The following is a 19,214-nucleotide window of genomic DNA, read 5'->3' as shown; positions in this document are numbered from 1 at the left end:
TCCACTGGGTCACCATTCAGAGGTACCACTAACAACCAGTGCCCAGGAGTGTGGGCCCAGCCTCCTGACAACAGGCTTTCCTCAACAACCAGCATGTGTGAGCAGACTCAAAACCCTTCCTGCTGCAACACATCCAGACCCCAGGGCCTCATGCGCATGCTCCGGACCATGTGCACCTCTCCTGACGGAGGCCCCCACTCCGCTTCCAGGCATGGAGGGGATCACTGTGCAGAGAGAGGTCATGGAATCCAAGCCCCAGCCTGGCTCTCCTCCCTCCAGACACAGGAGGAGCAGTGTCCGCTCCTCTGGGGCCCAGAGCCCCCGGGCCGCTGAGAGAAGGTTCGGACCTGCGTGCCGCTGCCGCGCATGATGTCCTCGGGGATGGCGTAGATCTGGTTCTCCATCTCCACCTTCTGGAGCCCATTGTCCGTCACTCTCACCCGAAGCACGCGAAAGTTGGTCCCTCCAAGGTCCAGAGCCAGGAACTCTCCATGTTCTGCAGACAGGAAGGGCCACTCTTAGTTCACAGAGACCAAGACTTAAAACCCACAAGTCCTGCCATAAACGGAGTCCTTTATACCCATGGAGTCCTTAAAACCCATGAGAGCATAAATACTGGTCATCTCTGGTAATGGGGTGCAGGACCGGTCTTAATTTTTTCTACACACATTTATGTACTGAGTCTTTTCCTTAATGCTAAGCACTTTTATCTTACTTTTAGAATTCACATAAACCATGAGACAGTTTCACATCCAATGATGGGGCACCCACCCCCTCACAGAGCTATTTCCCAGGGTTTTCCAGCCAAGTCCCTTTCGAGCTTGTGGGGCCCATCCAGCCTGCTCCAGGAGTCCGGGCCTCCGTTTTGTTCTTCATGCCCCCAGGATACCCAGCACGCTGCTACAGGCCTGGGGGCCCCTGGGCCTTCTGCCAAATTGTGATCCCTGTCCAAATTTACTTTTAACGTTCGCGTACAGTGACAGCAATGTATGAGAGAGTCACATGATGGAGTGGGCTGCGGCCCAAATGGCTATCAATTCAGGGGCCTAGCAAATAAGCTAAGCAGGTGCCCGTCAAAAAAATTCCAGGCTCATTCACATGTGAAAGAAGGCTGACCCAAGAGTATGTGAAACAAGTCAGGCCAGTGGGGCTGTTCCACTCAGACCAGCCACAGAGCTGGGGCAGACGGGAAGAGGGAATCTCCACGGCACAGCGGATCAAGATCCTCAGCTGTCACCAGGAAGGCAAAGTCCCTCCCCCCTGGAAACAAGCAGTGCACACAGAAAACATACCGACTGTAGGCGGTGATGCAGCTGGCTGCAGGGACCTGCTCCACTGTATGGCACAGAATGGAAGTGCTGAAGGGGTGCAGAGGCCAGAGCCAGGGCTGGGGGAGAGAGCTGGGCTCACCCCTCGGCAGCCTCCTCCACCGTGAGGGCTCCACCCGTCTCCCACTGCCCTGCTGCACACCTTCTCAAAGGACACAGGGTTCCTTCCTCGGGATTCACTGATTGGCAAGTTTGTCAACACCACCCCTTCCCCGATGGGAAACTGCCACTGAAGTACGATGGAATAGGTTGATGGGCCAGGGAAATGAACCACCCAGGTTTATAGTGTGCAAGCCCCCTCAGCAGCTCACTCTCAGGCCCTGAGAAAAGCCATGTGTGTCCGGCTCCCTGAGGGCATGCCCCACGCCCCTGACAGCCCATGGGATGGAATGACCCACCCAAGGTTCCATGGGGACTCCCTCCACACAACCGTGGTCTGGTGGTTTGATACACAGAGAATGCCAGAACTGGAACCCACATTCCTATGGCAGAACCCTGGCCCCGTTTTGGCCATGGCAACTTCCTGAGCCTCAGCTGCCTCATCTCTAAAATGGCAACATCAGACACTGTGTGATTGTTGTAAGGGGGGAAACTAGAAAATGTGCCTCAGGCACCCAGCACAGGGCCAAGAACTTGAGACACAGAAAATAAGTAAAAGAAACTTTCCGTCCAGGCTCCCAGCAAACACGGCCCGATGCCCACACTCGAGCATTCCAGGCCCAGTGGTAGGGTTGCCTCTCAGACTGAAAAGTCACATCAACATCGCGGGGGAGACTGAAGTGACCTGTCCAAGAAAAGCCACTGGAATCTGCTCCCGTGACTTGGGCATTCCACCCACAGGGGTACAAACTTTCTGTCCCCTCCCTGGCACCTAGAACCCCCTCCTGCTTTACTACCTAGTTGTTAAGTAGCTGGGACAACGTCAGCCCCACGTGGGGGACTCTGCGCCCCACCTGGCCATGGGCGACACTTCCAGGCACTCCATTCTGAGCCTCCCCAGGTAGCAGGACCTCAGCCAGATTGTAGGAAACGCTGTGTGGTTGCATGAGGGATTAAAAAAAAAATCAAAGATGAACTGCCCGCATCAGCACTCTGCAGCCGGACACACACCACCCGCTGAATCGGCAGCCACAGGGCACTGAGGCGGCAGAGGCTGCCGTTGGCTGGTCCCGATTCCAGGCCAGTCCAGCTCAGTTCATTGGAGGGACGGACGCAGCTCCATCAAAAATGGTGGTTTTGCCCTAGCTGGTTTGGCTTAGTGGACAGAGCATCGGCCTTCGGACTGAAGGGTCCCGGGTTTGATTCTGGTCAAGGGCACAAGTAGGGGGCGTGCAGGAGGCAGCCGATCAATGATTCTCTGTCATCATTGATGTCTCTCTCTCTCTCTCTCTCCCTCTCTGAAATCAATAATATATAAGAATGGCGGTTTTGCAATAGTATTTTCTAATGGACTGAAGGGAAACCACAAATAATAAAGTACTGCCGATAGTTCTGTTCCCAGGTCAGAATGTCATCTTTGCTTTCTCTTCAGAATCCGCTGAAACAGACATTCCTCTGCACCCCTCCTCCCCAGCACCACCTCCACACGCACCACGACCACAGCCAAGAACTTTCTTCTTTCCAAAGTCTGCAACCTCGGGGCAGGCCCAGCACCCCGATTCCTGGAGTTAAATCTTCAGGTGACCCCTCGAGGCCGTGAACAGATCCCTCTCCTAGTGCTCACCTCCTCGCCCCACGTGGGACAGTGGCTAAGCGCTGGGCCTTACAGACGGGTGGGCAGACTTCGTTTTGAATTCCAGCTCAGCACTGTCACCTTCCCTGTAGAATGGGGCTCACAATGCTGACTTCTCCTGGGGGTCGTGAAGCTTCCATGAAATACAGGACATGTTGTATGTGAATATATAGGGACATAGTAACTCGTCAATAACCCTCATCGTTATTATTCCTTTGTGTGACTATGAGCTCCCCTCCTAGTTCTTTTCAATCCCTCCAATCCCTACCTACTCCTATTCCTACTCCTGGCTCAAGGCCTATCTCCACTGTGACCCTTCTAGGACATTCCAGAAGCCCAGAACAGACAGTGAGCGTGTGGTGGGGCATGAAGGAGGATTGCATCTAGGGGCCTGGGACAGTCACACTGGACAGGAAGGAGCAAGGCTCTGGGGCAGGAAAACATGCCAATACCAGGTTTCTTAAGAAGGTACAAGGCCCCCTGACTGGTTGAGTGTCATCCCCATGCACCAAGAGGTCGCCGGTCTGATTCCCACACAGGGCACATGCCTGAATTGCAGGCTCAATCCCCAGTAAGGGGCGTGCAGGAGGCAGCCAACTGAAGGTTCTCTTCATTGATGTTTCTCTCTCTCCCTCTCCCTCCCTTTCTCTCTCTCAAATTAATAAAAACCTTGAAAAAAAAAAAAAAAAGAAGAAGAAGAAGGTATAAGGCCACATGGCAGAGGACCCAGTGAGGCCCAGAGAGATCATTCTGAGTGATCGCAGTTGGTATTTGAGGCAATGTACTAAGAAAACACCTCATACTGCATTTGCTCATTGTTAAACGAAATGTTTGAGTGTCAAATGTGGGATTTATGCGAGACCCGCAGGTCAGAGGTAAGGTTTCCTTTGTTGTTAAGTGTGCTGTTGTGTCTTGGAAACAATTTTACCTTTTTAAAAATAACAAAATACAAACATCTGGTAAGAAAAAGCTCAAATGGTGGAAAAGTGGAAAAATGAAAACCAAACATCTCTTTTCTTCTCTACACCCAGAAAGTGATCACCATTAATGTTTATTGGGTGTCCTTAGATATAGTTATTTTATCAAGACAGGCAAGGCTGTTAACTGACATTCCAAGAAAAGAGTTTGAATTTCTTGTTCTAAGGATGTGTTTTTAATTTGGAAGAGATCACCCAATGACCTTCCTGAAAGTTCTCTCCAATTTCCAGACAAACCAGCAGGTGGGATTCACTCCCACCAGTGGCCCAAGTTAGGCAGCCATTAATCTTTGCCAACCTCCTAGGTCTAAGTGGCATCTCCTTTCTTAAACTTGCTTTCCTTCTTTTGTGTGAGGTTAGACATTTTGAATTATTAAATGGCCTTTCGTAAAATTCCTTTTTCTGGGCATTTTCTATTCACATCTTTTGCCTTTTTTTAAAAAAAAGAAATATTCATCATTTTCTTGATAACCTAAAAGAGCTCTTTGTATATTAAGGAAAATAGTTTCATTGGTTGTATATTTGCAATTACTTTTTCCAGTGATACTTGTCTTTTTAATTTTGTTTGTGGTATTTCTGCCATTCAGAAATGTTTATTTTTTATGGTGTCAAAATATTTCTGGTTTCTGGGTTTTAGATTATGTCCCAAGAAATTCTGAAGATTACATTAGCTCACCCTCTTTCTAAATCTCTCCAATTCCTCCAAATGTGGTCACTACCACTGCTAAAGTAAAGGAAGCAAGGTTTCACCATCAGTTTGGTTAAAAGATAAAATTCATCTTCCACTTTATGTGACTGTTTTGAAAAATGAAGCGAAGAACCGTGTCTTTGTCTCTCTTGTCCCTAGGACAGAGTCCAAACTTTCTCCCTGGCATCTGGATTATTGTGAGAATAAAACAATGGAAGATAGAGGCAGGTGTGAGAGAGATGTAGTTGATCGAAGGCTCAACATGCAGGTGTTTTTTAATGGACGAGAAACTAACATTTGTTAAGTGATGGTCAATTTGTCTATAAACTTTATCTCGTCAATCCTCAACAACCCTGTTGGGCATTGTAATCCCAACTTTATGGATAAGAAAACCAGCCTTCAACTCAAGGTCTGGCTCTCCAGCAAAGCTGTCTCCAGCAATGAGCAAGGAGGCTGCCCAAGGGGAAGTTGTCAATCCTTAAATAAGGAAATCTTCACTCACTATGCCAAGAGCATAAAACCCAAAGGTTACCAGCAGTCTCCAAGCTGGCCTGGGTGGCAGAGGAAGTGACACTGTGGTTCATAAATTGAATCACTTAGTTAGGGTCATGCAGGGGTCAATGGGAATTGGCTAACCCCAAAGCCCATGGCTGTCTCTCTGCACCACACCCACATCTCTTGTGGCCCTGATTCCTGGAAGCTGAGGATGGCTCAGCACAGAATCCAGGATGGAAGCAAATAAGCCATAAAGTGGTAAAAATGAAAGCAAAGACACCCTAATCTTATCAGTAACTGTGGCCCATCCCCCCGGGCCTACTGGAAGGCCAAATGCTCTCAGAATTGAGTGGCAGGCGCCAGACACACACCCACTGGCAAGACGTGACTCGCCCTTCTCCCCAGAGGAACCTGGGGTCTACTAAGCTGGTTGATGCAGGCTTTTTTGTAGCCACAAATACATGTCATCTCATGCAATTACACCAAACTCCTACTCCCGCCTTACAGGATACTACTCACCAAGCCCTCTTAGCTGAAGGTCTTTCTAATCAAAAGTATCCCCCTCCAAAAATAGACAAGAAAAAAGGTACCGACCCTCTACTAAAAGAGAATAGAACTTAAAGAAGTGGCGCTGGCCCACAGTTAAGAGGAACTGGCAATAAGAGATTAGGTCAGGCCACCTGCCATCAAATTGCCCAACAGTTAAGGTTCAGGTTGCTAGTTGCTTTAATGACAGAGGCAGGTGTGAGGGAGATTTAGTTGACTGAAGGCCCAACATGCAGGTGTTTTTAATGGACAAGAAACTAATACTTGTTAAGTAATTTCCCATCATGAACTCCCTATCATTTGCCCACTTTCAGTGAGGCTCTTATCAAATGCATCAGGTCAGCAAGATAAAGGGTTTTTGATTTCTCCTGGGAACTCACCTATCTCTGAGGAGGACTCGGATGGCATTTGGCTAACTGCCTGAACATGACAGTCACCGTCATCTTAGTTGATACATCACCAGGAATGTATCTGAGCAGGCCGAAACGCCAGCATTGTTAATATCACACTAACAGGTAGCTTGGTACCGGACAACATCCATGCAATTTTGAGGGGTGAGGGGCAAGGCCAGTTGAATTTTCCAAAAGGGTCTATTTTCAATCATTAGGTATTTGCCACTAATTAAAATAGATCTCCACCTGTTCCTCTCATCAGGCACTTGGAGCGGTGTGCCTGGCAGGGCTCTAAGAGTGACTTGCAAACAGATTCACCTTGGTTTGGGATTTGTAAGGGGCAGTGCCCCTTTGTGGAAGGCAACTGTGCTCAGAGGGGGCAGTGCCCAAGGAAGGGCTGATGCCCCAATGGTTGGACCTAACATGGTTGGACCTCAAACACTGAATCTGTTTTAGGATTTACCAACCAAATACTTTCCACTCTGTGGTCAGTTATTTGGACACTGAGCATTGAAGACAGTTACTAAAAGCTTCTTAGCTGCCTACTCCCTGACTGGACAGGGAGAGAGGAGGCAGTGAGATGCGCTGGGCAACTACAGGGGTAGGAATGTTATAGAAGGAACGATTGTTTCTGCTCGGATAAGGAAGGCTTCTCTGGAGGCAACACAAGACAGCCAGGTCTCAGTGGACGGGTATGAAGTTGCCAGTCAGAGAAAAGGAAACATATATAGGAGTCCATGGCATGCTCAAGGAGTGGCACCTCCAGAGTGGCTCCTGTAACATGGCTATGAGAATGCAGTAAATGCCAATGCTAAGGACTTTGGTTTTTGTGTGTGTGTGTGTGTGTGTGTGTGTGTTTTAATACTCACCGAAGGATATGTTTATTGATTTTTTTAGAAAGAGGAAGGGACAGAGAGAAAACATCAACGTGACAAAGAAGCATCGATGGGTTGCCTCCTGTCCAGGGATTGAACCCTGCAACCTTTCGGAATACTGGATGATGTTCCAACCAAGTGAGCCACCCAGCCAGGACGCAAGGACTTTGTTTTTTAGGCAGAGGGTCAGATCTGTGTTTTCGAGCAGACTCAGTAGCGCTGCAGATGATGGGCCCAGAGCCAGGGGCTGGTGAGGAGGCTGCTGCGATCTAGCAGAGCCGAGCAGTGCTGAAGGCCTGGGTTCCACGGCCACGCAGGGTGGTCAACCGCTCTGATGCGCCCAGGATTGACATGGGAGTTTCAGTACTAGAACTAGGAGAGTCCTGGGCAAAACAGGATGGCTGGTCACCTGAGAGCCATGTTAGATCCAACCATTGGGGCATCAGCCCTTCCTTGGCACCCACTGCCCCAGGCATGCGGCCTTGAACTTTGAGGTAGGTCAAAGACACACAGCCATCCTTTCACATCGAGTTCCTGAAGCGGCTCTCTAATAATTCAATGCCCCCAAAAGGGACCTAGTCCTGCCTACCCTGCAGAAGCAGGAATGTTCGGGGGCCCCAGGTGACTGTGCTGAACATTCTGATCTTCCTCTAGGTTGAGGAAGGCCTTGTTTGTCCTTTCTCTTTCCAGTGCCTGCTAGAACACCTCAATGGACTGCTCTAAGAATGTACGGCAAGGACTCCAATGAAGAGAACTAAAAAGATAGCTCTCCAGTCCCAGCAAGGCTCAGTGGTTAGAGTGTCAGCCTGGGCACCAAAGGGTAGTAGCAGGTTTGATTCCCGGTAAAGGGAACGTACCTGGGTTGTAGGCTTGATCCCTGACCCTGGTCGGGGTGCCTGGGGGAAGCAACCAATCTCTCTCTCTCTCTCTCTAAAAATCAATATCCTCGGGTGAGGACTGACAACCACAACAACAAAAAACAGAAAAAAAAAAAAAAAAAGAATAAAAAAGATAAATGCCAGGTCCTGGGTAGGTAATCCAGCAAAACAAACTTTGCCAGACACAGGTTCTAAGGCCTATGTTCCCCACGTGCCTGGGACCACCACAGCCATGACCACATCTGGCAGCCTCTTTTTTTAGACAGCCTCTTCTTAAAATCCAAGGTTCCATCATAATACAAGGCCGGTCTCCATTCAATAGTTCAGAAATAAAGTAACTTCGTGTTATTAAAGGTATCAAATCACACAGTCAGTTAATGCTGGTGTCCGCCACAGTCCAGAAATGGGGAAATCTGATCTTCTCCGCCATTGGTTTTCTAACTATTTTAAGCAACAGGATGTGAAATGCCAAAATGCAGAGATAGAGAAAAATAGAGCTGCTCCGATGGAAGGAAGGGGCCTGGAGTACATAAACACGTTGTAAGCCGCCCCCCCCCCCCCAAAAAAAAAGCATCCAGAACACCATTGGAATGCACCTGCCTGGTGCTTTTGTATCAGGAAATGTTTCTTAAGCTCAAAATATGTGCCAGTCACAGAGAGGTACTACATTAGCTCTACAGATGTGAAACCATCCTTTGAAGGACTAAAACATGATTATGTTTCAATATTGTGTAGGTGCTGAGTGTGTTAAAATTTTCATGTAGGCCAGGGGTCCTCAAACTTTTTAAACAGGGGTCCAGTTCACTGTCCCTCAGACCGTTGGAGGGCCGGACTATAGTTTAAAAAAAAAACTATGAACAAATTCCTATGCACACTGCATATATCTTATTTTGAAGTAAAAAAAAAAACAAAACGGGAACAAATACAATATTTGTATTTGCATGTGGCCCACGGGCCGTAGTTTGAGGACCCCTGATGTAGGCAGACCTGGGTTCAAATCCTGTTTGAACATGTACTAACCATATAATTAGGGTAAATTATTAGAAATTTGATACTCAGATTTCATCATCTGCTAAAAGGGGATAGTAATAACCTCCCGTGTAGCTAGCACCTCCCCCACTTCACTACCCAGGACACAGGGAAACGTACACACACATACAAAGTTTTTGGTCAAGATTCTTTGCAAAGAAGGCATAGGTGTTTGGCACAATGCCTGGTGCATGTAAATGTTTAATAAACTCCAGCTACTACTATATGGAGGCCATTTATCAACACAATCCTCAGTTTATATTGTAGGCACCATATAAACCCACTTATTAACTTGCGTGTGTGCAATTGCTCTATCTCCACTGCCTGGCTGTTGATACAATGCTGAGCAACCAAGATAAGGGCTCCTTTCAGGGTTTGCCAGCCTCCGTGCACTCGATCACGAGCCTAGTCTCTCTTTATCATATCACGTGCTTGCATTATATGGCCCATATCATTCTGTAATCATTTCACCTGTGTAAGCTTACTTCCCCAGGCCAATTTTCCCTCTTGAAAGGCAGGACACACGGCAGCTCAGCCATACAGAAGACCAGCCTCGGAGGGGTCTCTATTGAATGAACTGAACAGCGAGGCTGACTTACTAATAGAAAAATTAATGCATTGTGTTAGCATTGGACATGAGGGAGGTGGTAGATAAGCATAAAATGCACCACTAGCCCTGACCGGTTTGGCTCAGTGGATAGAGCGTCAGCCTGCAAATTGAAGGGTCCCAGGTTTGATTCCAGTCAAGGGCATGTGCCTTGGTTGCAGGCACATCCCCAGTGGCGGGTGTGCAGGAGGCAGCTGATCGATGTTTCTCTCTCATCGATGTTTCTAGCTCTCTATCCTTCTCCCTTCCTCTCTGTGAAAAATCAATAAAATATATTTTTTAAAAATGCACCACTAGTGGTATGTCCAGGCCCAGGCTTGGCACACAGCCAGCTGGGTTCAAATCCCAACTCTTCTACTTGCTCACTACATGACTTTGGGCAAGTTGCCTAATCTCTTTAAATCTAGTCTTTTTCTAGAAAATGGGGTTCAAAACGCTTAACATTGGGTCACTGTGAGAACTAATAAAATAGCTCAAATGCATTGCTTACCACAGTACCTCGCATTTAGAAAGCCTACAACTTTTCGTTATCATCATTGTCATCATCACCATCATGGTTCCCTGCTCTCTAAGTGGTTAAGTCTGGCTAGAGGGTGGAGATATACTCACCTGTGAAAATAATTCATGATTCAGGGAAGTGGGGAAGTGCCAAATGATCAATACAGCAAAACCTTCATCTCACTCTACCCATAAGACATTTGTTATGTCTAAATGTCAAGACAAGGGTGATAGAGACACTAAAAAATAATTTATTTCTAAATGGGAACATGCAGTTGGACTATTCAAAGATTTTCAGTTGGATTGTACTTGAGCTTCTTATTATAATGCTACAAAGCCAACCTATATCTATGATCTTTTTAAAAAGATAACCATCTGATTTGCTCTAGAAACTTATTCAGCAACACGAACCAATGTAGATAGACTATGGCCATGGAGTCAGGACTACCAATGCTTAAATCCCAACTCTGCCACTAACTGGCCACAGGCACCAACCCTCAATAGCTGCCTCATGTTTAAATTAGGAATGTGTCTCTTGTAGCGTTTGCATGGAGGGTAAACAGATTATTTATGTAAGTAGCCTAACACAGACATGGTGGGTGCTCATTAAATGGTGCCAATTATTCCTGCATTTCCTCTTTAAGAGGAAACTGTCAGTCTCCTGTGATGTGTGTAGTGAGCCCCTGACAGGACTATGGTTGAGGCTGGCACGACAATCACATACATAGCCATAGCTTAGGCTAGGACTGCCTACAGAGGTTAGGATGGTGAGATCCCTGGCGAATACAAATGAACACCTTCTTTACTCAACTCTGCACTGCCAAAAGCAAAAGGGCAGCGGGGCGGGTTGTGGGGAGGGGGGGTTACAGACAACAAATATTGGTGATATGGGGCAAGTGGAACTCTCATACATCATTGGTGGGATTGTAAAATGGTTCGACCAGTTTAGGAAAAGATCTGGAAGTTTCTTACAAATTAAATATACCTTGAACTCTGTGACCCAGAAATTCAACTCCTCATTGTTTACACACAAAAATGAAAACATGTATCCACAAAGAGGACACTCTCATGCAAGAATGTTTATAGAAGCTTTAGGCAAAAATCATCAATATTCAGGTCATATAGGATTCCAATCATACCATGGAATTTGCACCCCAAAAGGAACAAACTACTGATACACACAACATGGATAAAGCCTGCATTGTAATGAGTACATGAAGCCTTGCATAAAGGCAAAATACTGTTTGGAATGTAGTTATGGAATGTTCTAGAACAGTGGTTCTCAACCTTCTGGCCCTTTAAATACAGTTCCTCATGTTGTGACCCAACTATACAATTATTTTCGTTGCTACTTCATAACTGTAATGTTGCTACTGTTATGAATCGTAATGTAAATATCTGATATGCAGGATGGTCTTAGGCGACCCCTGTGAAAGGGTCGTTCGACTGCCAAAGGGGTCCCGACCCACAGGTTGAGGACCACTGTTCTAGAACAAGCAAAACTAATAGAGATGAACAAGTTTAAATGGTGTTTGCTTCTAGCATAGAGGTTGCCTGGGAAGGGGCATGAGGGGACTTCCAGGGCTGATGGTAATGTCCTCTACTCAATAGGGGCTGCATTAAACAGGAGGGTATATGTCAGTTCATCAGATGATACTAAATTTTGCACCAAGAGAAAATACTGAACTCTAGTTAATTATGTGCATGCTAAGGTGTTAGGTTTGAACTGCAATTTACTTCGCAATGCCTCAAAGAAAACAAAGCGGACTGATACATGGAAGGATGGAGAAGTGTGATAAAGCAAATCTAGTAAATGCCAATGTAAAATCTAGATAGACCTGTGTATGGATGTTCAGCACACAGTTCTTCAACTTTTAAAAACTGTTTGGGGTGCTAACCGGTTTGGCTCAGTGGATAGAGCATCGGCCTGCAGACTCAAGGGTCCCAGGTTCGATTCTGGTCAAGGGCATGTTCCTTGGTTGCAGGCACATCCCCAGTAGGGAGTGTGCAGGAGGCAGCTGATCAATGTTTCTCTCTCATTGATGTTTCTAACTCTATCCTTCTCCCTTCCTCTCTGTAAAAACATCAATAAAACATATATTTAAAAAAAATGTTTGGGGATGGGGGGGGCGGGAATAGAGAGCATTTTTTATATGCCTATCATGGCTGACGCCAAATTCAGTCATCTAAGTAAGATATTCTTGGACCATTTATGTATATTTCATTTGTGGGTTTTTTTTGTTTTTTGTGTGGGTTTTGTTGTTGTTGTTAATCCTTACCCGAGGATATTTATTTTTCCCACTGATTTTTTTTAGAGAGAATAGAAGGGAGAGGGAGAAACACACAGAGAGAAACACTGATGTGAGAAAGACACATTGGTTGCCTCCGCACACACCCTGACTGGGGATGGAGCCTGCAACCAAGGTACATGCCCTTGACCGGAATCAAACCCTCGACCCTTCAGTCTGAGGCTCTAACCATTAAACAAAACTGGCGAGGGCTGTATATTTCATTTTTATCTGCACCAACCATGTTTATTCGCACTGAGCAGTCCACACATCTATGAAGTGTGGGTATTTTAGAATCAGCCCCCACCGGGCTCAGTGGCTTCTGAAATTCCCTTCCTTCCCACCAAGAACTCAAACCATAACTTGGGGTTCCTTGTTCTTCAGTGTAATGGAGGTCTCCATCATTTAAATGATTGGCCTGAACCTTCCTGACATTTCTCCCACATTTCTCCCAGGACTTCGATTACCATTAGACAGCTAGGACCTGTATAAAAGAAAGCCAGGGTCTGGTCCAAACTCCTAATGCAGGGCCTCTGGTGACGGGAGTGAACCCTCTGACCAGCTCCCTCCCAAAGGACCTGGGAGGCTCACTGATCCTCTCTCCATAAAACTGGTGCTGGGCGTGCCTCTTGCTGTGGGGGGTTGTGGCCACACAGGATTGTTTATAGAAGGTCACGTATCTGGTTCTCCATTAATTCTTGGTTTAGCCAACCCTCTGGTGGTTCCTTTTTATAAATAAGAACATTGGAGAATCGGGGCATAAATGAAATGCTCTACAGCACGCAGCTTGAATTCAACCCCATTGAAACCTAGAATTCTGATCTTCACCCCTCACCACACCCTGTCCTGAAACCAAGAAGCAGCCAATTTTACAGATGCCCGTCTAGGACAAAGCTGGTGAGGAGCACAGAAGGCAGTGGCCTTCCAACTGCAAGTTGAAAACAATGTCGTGGGTCGTAATCAGCAACTTTTTAAAGAATAGAAGGCAAGAGATCTGGCTGCATCACATTCAAGAATAAACATTGGTCCCAGAAATGTGTATCAATATTTATACCTACATGTTTGAGTATATAGTTCAGAAAATTTAGAGAGCCACTGATTTAAAGATTAGGCCACTCTAGATCAGAGGTTTAGATCCAAGGTTTCATTCCCCAGACTTAAAAAGAAATCCTTGAAAGGAATGGGCTGAGAAAGGTTCTGAGTAAGCCCACGTGGGATAGACACCACTTGAGCAAAGGCCTCTGGCCTTCGAGGGATAGAATCACCAATAACAGCAGCATAGCCCACACTGAGGCCCAGGCTCTGGACACATATGCCCCAGCAAGACCCCCTGGGCTGTGTGGCTACATCCAGGGGGAAGAAAGGCAACAGTTCCACACGCTCTGCTCCTCTCAGCACTTTCCTGGGCCAACCATAAACAAAAGAGAATTTTCTTTTCTGTTTTTAAATATTTTCATTTATTTCAGAGAGGAAGGGAGAATAGTTAGAAACATTAATGATGAGAGAGAATCATTGATTGGCTGCCTCCTGCACAACCCACACTGGGGATCAAGCCCACAACCTGGGCATGTGCCCTGACCAGGAATCGAACCCTGACCTCCTGGTTCATAGGTCAATGCTCAACCACTGAGCTGTGCTGGCCGGCAAGAATTTTCATTTTAAAAAATACAGGACCCCAATCTATAAAACAGAGATGAATGAAGATGTTTTGTTAATGGAGTATATAGGGAAAATCCCGCTCTGACCCCAGTTATGGTCCTAGAGGCACTTCTACTTTATTTGGTCTTTGTTTGAGAGCTCTTCAGAATTTTCATGTTTGATAGGTTTTATCTATTGAAGTGTCCCTGGCCCTTGCTGTCATTTCATAACTCACAGCCCCAACTAACAAAACATAAGGCTGAAAACCTTGATGTGGACCACTTTCAATTACATAGTCTCATGCTGCCCTCCGCAGTTCCATTGCTCTCTCCAGAGGCAGCCCCTATCATGTATCTGGTGGACATTTCCCAGTTTAAATAATCTTATGTGTGCATGTCCATAAGCAATGGATAGCATTGCTCTGGGGGATTTAATTTTCTTCATTGACGTTCAACTACTGCGAGGTTCACGTTCTTCTACAATGTGTCACTCATTGTTTTTTAGATGTACCCATTTTTATATATGCTCATTTATGTACGGTGCTATATAGACTCCAACACATGGATATTCTGTAAACTTTCCCCAAATGCTGTCATGATAAGCCTCATTGCTATGAGCATTCTTGGATGTGTCTCCTTGGGTTCATATGGGAGTTTGCTCAAGGTATAGTTGGAAGTGGAATTGCTGAGTTGTCATATACACACATTTTCAACTTAATTAGTTATTGCTAACCTCACATCCCAGGATAGCCAGTATCGATATTTCAGGACATGTGCTTGAAACTTCATACACCTGTGCACAGCACATACATACATGACTTTACAGAATAGAGAGACAGTAAATCTATCTTGTGCTTTAGGATGGGTTGCAGAGGGCTGTTTTCTGCATTAACTGGCCAGTACTCAACTGGTAGGCATTCAGGAGTTTCCCTCTATACAGTCTTTCAAGCAACTTTGTGCATAAAAACACAAACACGCTAATTCTAGTACATGTGCAGAAGACATTGTGTCTGCTGGGTCCACCTCTCACTTTACAAAGGAGGAAAGGCTGAGTCCCAGAGAGCTGGGGTGAGGAGCTCGGCCATGAACCTTCATCAAGTGAAAAACCAAGGGGCTGGGGGCCTGGGTTTCCTACCATCTGGTCTCCAGTTCGTTAAGGGGGGACTTGCTCTGCTTAGAGAGAATCAAACATCAATACACAGTATTCCAATACACCATCATCTCCATTTACACTGTAGAATTTGTGATTATAAAGAGGCACCCTCCACAGACAATAGGGTAGTGAAGGCCTGGGGTGGGGGCAGGCTGCAGGAGGTCAATGGGGAAAAAAAGGGAGGCGTGTGTAATACTTTCAACAATAAAGAATTATTTTTAAAAAACAAAACAATAAAGATTTAAATAAATGAATGAATAAGTAAATAAATAGGCACTCTGGGTTTCATAAAAGTCATGTCAAGTCCTACTGTTCCTGCATGGAAAGGAGGTGAGGCAGCCAAGTCCTGCCCCTGACCCTTCAGCCCCAGAAGGCTGCAGGAGTCAGCCTCTGGGTCCCGTCCTTAGTCCAGGCAACTCACATTCACAGAAGCCAAATGCAGATGGGCTCCCAGGACTCTGCCTGAGGTCAATGAAGGAGACTAATGACCAATCAGTGCAAACTTCAAGAGACAGAGGGAAGTCTCTGTGCCTATAATCTCAGGAAAGCAGTGAGAAGAAAAAGAGCCTGTCCCATACCTAGTGCCCTCCAGCAAACTTATTCACCTGCCTGTACTACAGGCCAGGCATCCAAACCCAACCTGATTTCAAAAAACCTCAGCTGGGCCCGGCCAGGGTGGCTCAGTGGTTGAGCGTCGACCTATGAACCAGGAGGTCATGGTTCAATTCATGGTCAGGGCACATGTCCAGGTTGCGGGCTCAATCCCCAGTGTGGGGCATGCAGGGGGAGGGCGATCGGTAATTCTCTCTCATCATTGATGTTCCTATCTCTCTCTTCCTCTCCCTTCCTCTGTGAAATCAATAAAAATACATTTTAAAAAATCTCAGCTGAGCATGTGCTATGCTCTCTGCTCGTGCTCACGTACAGGATGGATCCGTGCAGCCTTGATGCCTGACCTGTGGCATAGATGAGTTTGAACCCTGACTCAGCCCCTCATTAACTCTGTAGCCTTAGGTGAGTTATTTGATCATCCAAGCTTCAGATTCCTCACCTGAAAAAATTATAGATAAAACTGGTACCTACTTCCTTGTAGGGTCTAGTGAAAAGTAAATGAGTTAATGCACGTAAGAGTTCAGAAAAGCCTTACCCATACTATAGATTTAATAAATATTCTGGGTACTGGTTTAGTGCTAATGCCTGAAATAAAGACAAGGTTTCTGGTCCTAAGAAGGTACATTTATCAGAATGTCAAATAGAAACAATAGAAACAGGTGTGGCCGCCAGTCAGAGGGAGCGGCAGGTACCAAAAACGTGCCAATATCGAGGGCATATGAGGGATACTCAAGAACTAGGGGAGGCCCTCACTCAAGGAGCTCTTTGAAGGGCTCAGACACACACAGAGAACAATCCTGAACAAGGTCACACCCTCAGGTCCAGGCTGGGCCCAAGGCCTTTGCAAACACATACTTATTTTAGTAATCACAGAAAGGTACAAAGTCTTGTTAGACAAACTAGGTCCTTTAGAGGTTCTCAGGCACATACATAAGCCTCAAGGACACGGGTGTGATGGAAATACCGAAGGCACGTGGCGTGTGAGCAAGCCCTGTCCCACGCCCTTCCCCACCCCCATCCTCAGGCCTTCTCTGCAAATGCCTCACTGGTGACCGGCTTCTTGGCTCTCTTCTCCCTCAAGCGTTCAGACTTCCTGGTTCTCCCACTGCCCTGCAGCTGCTCCTTGGGCTCTTTCTCCCACCCTCTAGAAGTGAGTAGCTGTCCCACACCCTTCACCCTTCATGGCCCCACAGATACCTCATCTCTAAAATGGAGGTTAAATGAAACCATCTGTGTGACACAACTTAGCTCTGTTCCCTTCTCTGAGGATGCTGCCATCCCCAGACAGCGGGGCCCAACATCCTGGCATCACTTTCAATCCTCTCTCAGCCCTGCCCGCCATATCCCACCTGCGCCACTGTCCTGTGCTCTACCGGCTGCTTCACCCCTCCCACACTCTGCATGTACTGCTGATGCTACCTGCTACACCAAGACAGTTCTCCCATCCCTCAAAACCTTTCAGCTACTCCCCAGTGCAGACTGAAGAAAGACTCAATGTCTTAGGCAGGCATGCGAGGCCTCCTGTGATCCAGCCCCAGCCCACGTTGCAATTTCAACCCACCGTGGCCCTTTTCTCCAGTTTGATTCGATCTGCTGGGTGCTGCACCATGAAACAGGAATTCTGTATCCAAATAAGGGGCTTAAACAAACTTTGACCGATTCTCATTGCACAAGTTCAGAGCCTTTAATACCTTGATATGCACTGTGGCTCTTCACATTCTCCTAGGTTTATTCAGACTTGTAATATTCTATTTTCATGGAGTTCAAGAACAATCTAGGACAATCTGTACCATGTTGTTTCTCCAGCAAGACTTTGGAATGTGCCGGTCAGGTGGGCCAGAGATAGCGTGGCCCATGGCCATGACCATCTTAGGCACGTTTGTTGTTCATGACCATCGTTGAGTAGAATCTCAGCAGGACCATAAAATCACAAACTGAGCCAAGCAGCCTTTCTCAGCACACAAATGAGAAACAAATGCCTGACAGAGAGGCCCCAGTTGGGCTGACAAGGATATACTTTTGCCTTAACTGCCAAGGCTGCCTGCTTTCCAAGTCTTCCTGACTAACCCGTCCCATAGACTTTGTTAAAATTCCCTGTATGCTTAAACTAGCCAGTGCTGATTTCTGAGGCTTCAAACCGAAGAACCTTCACTGATATACAGTTCTCTAGGTCCCTGAGCAAAGCCACCCAAATATTCCACCAGCAATGGAGCAGCCAGAGCCATGCTCTCCACCATGCGGCCCCACAGGGCAGTACCTGTCCCGTCCGGAGTAGACCTCACGAAGGTGGGCAGCATTTTCACTGAAGCAGTGGGGTGGGTGGTAGCTCCAAGCCCTTTCTCCATCTCCTTGCGAAACCGCTTAGAGATCTCCAGAAGGGTCTCATCAGAAAGACGCATGTGATAGAGATACTGGTCAACCTGCAAAAGGGGGAAAACAAGGATAGACACCTATAAGTTCAATAAAGTACGGTATGCAGCTATGTCATAGAACATCACTCAGCCCTTCAAAAGAATAAAATCTGTCATAAACAGAAGGTTATTATGTAAGACCATTTAACCGGAATCTGTTTTTCAGGACTTTATATTTTAAAAGAAACTGAACTAAAAATTGAAATTAGAAAAATAGGTTTAATTTTATTTCTGGAGGAAAGGCCTATTAGGGAAAAGGATAATTCTTTTCAGAAAGATTGAGTGTTAATGTCTAAGACACCCCTTGAACCGGAGTTCTTTACTGGCCCTCATCTCTTGTTCCCCCACACACACCTCACAAGGCCAGTCATGCCAATCCTATCACCCCTCAATGTAGGCCAAGCAGCCGTCACCTCTTGCCTGGACTTACACAATCCCCAATTCTACTTTTATCTCGTCCATCCACTTTCCACCCCCAGCAGACTTGGCTATTGTTCCCCTGCTTAAAATCTTTCAGTGGTTATCCATTAGAACCAAACTCCTTGGAAACCCTTCCTAGGCCTTATAGCAGCGGTTCTCAACCTGTGGGTCGAGACCCCTTTGGCGGTCGAACGACCCTTTCACAGGGGTCACCTAAGACCATCCTGCATACCAGATATTTACATTACAATTCATAACAGTAGCAACATTACAGTTATGAAGTAGCAACGAAAATAATTTTATGGTTGGGTCACAACATGAGGAACTGTATTTAAAGGGCCAGAAGGTTGAGAACCACTGCATAAGGTCTGGCCTCCCCCCACCTTCTAATCTCATTACGTGTCTCTTCACTCCTGTGCAGACTTTATCCTCAGTTCAGTCCCCGACTCATCCAATTCACACTTCCTACCCTGGAGCCTGTTCACAAGGGCCCTACGCTCCTTACCTCACGCTTCAGCTGCCATCGGAGCTCTTACCAGTCCTTAAAACCTCTCTCCGTGGAGGCCTTCTCCCAATAAAATACTCAGGTCTCCCATTATTCTAAGAACTCAGACCTTTCTCTTCACAAAACCATCCGCAATTTGGAAA

The 19,214-nt window shown here is 46.5% G+C and overlaps 1 protein-coding gene across 1 annotated transcript in view; it reads right to left on the bottom strand.

Annotated features, from left to right (window-relative positions):
* Nucleotides 1–19,214, bottom strand: part of HK2 (hexokinase 2) — a 64,324-nt gene that overhangs the window by 25,388 nt on the left and 19,722 nt on the right. Inside the window, exons 2-3 of the mRNA XM_070429559.1 lie at nt 17,993–18,155; nt 348–496 (exon numbers count right to left, since the gene is read on the bottom strand). Coding sequence (XP_070285660.1) covers nt 348–496; nt 17,993–18,155 — 312 coding nt within the window. The remainder of the gene's footprint in view (nt 1–347; nt 497–17,992; nt 18,156–19,214) is intronic.

This window comes from Myotis yumanensis, unplaced genomic scaffold (assembly GCF_028538775.1).
Source record: "Myotis yumanensis isolate MYYU_CA2020_CCGP unplaced genomic scaffold, mMyoYum1.0.hap1 SCAF_11, whole genome shotgun sequence".
NCBI lineage: Eukaryota > Metazoa > Chordata > Mammalia > Chiroptera > Vespertilionidae > Myotis > Myotis yumanensis.
The sequence above is the reverse complement of the archived record's forward strand: the minus strand, read 5'-3'. Positions and strand labels throughout refer to the sequence as shown.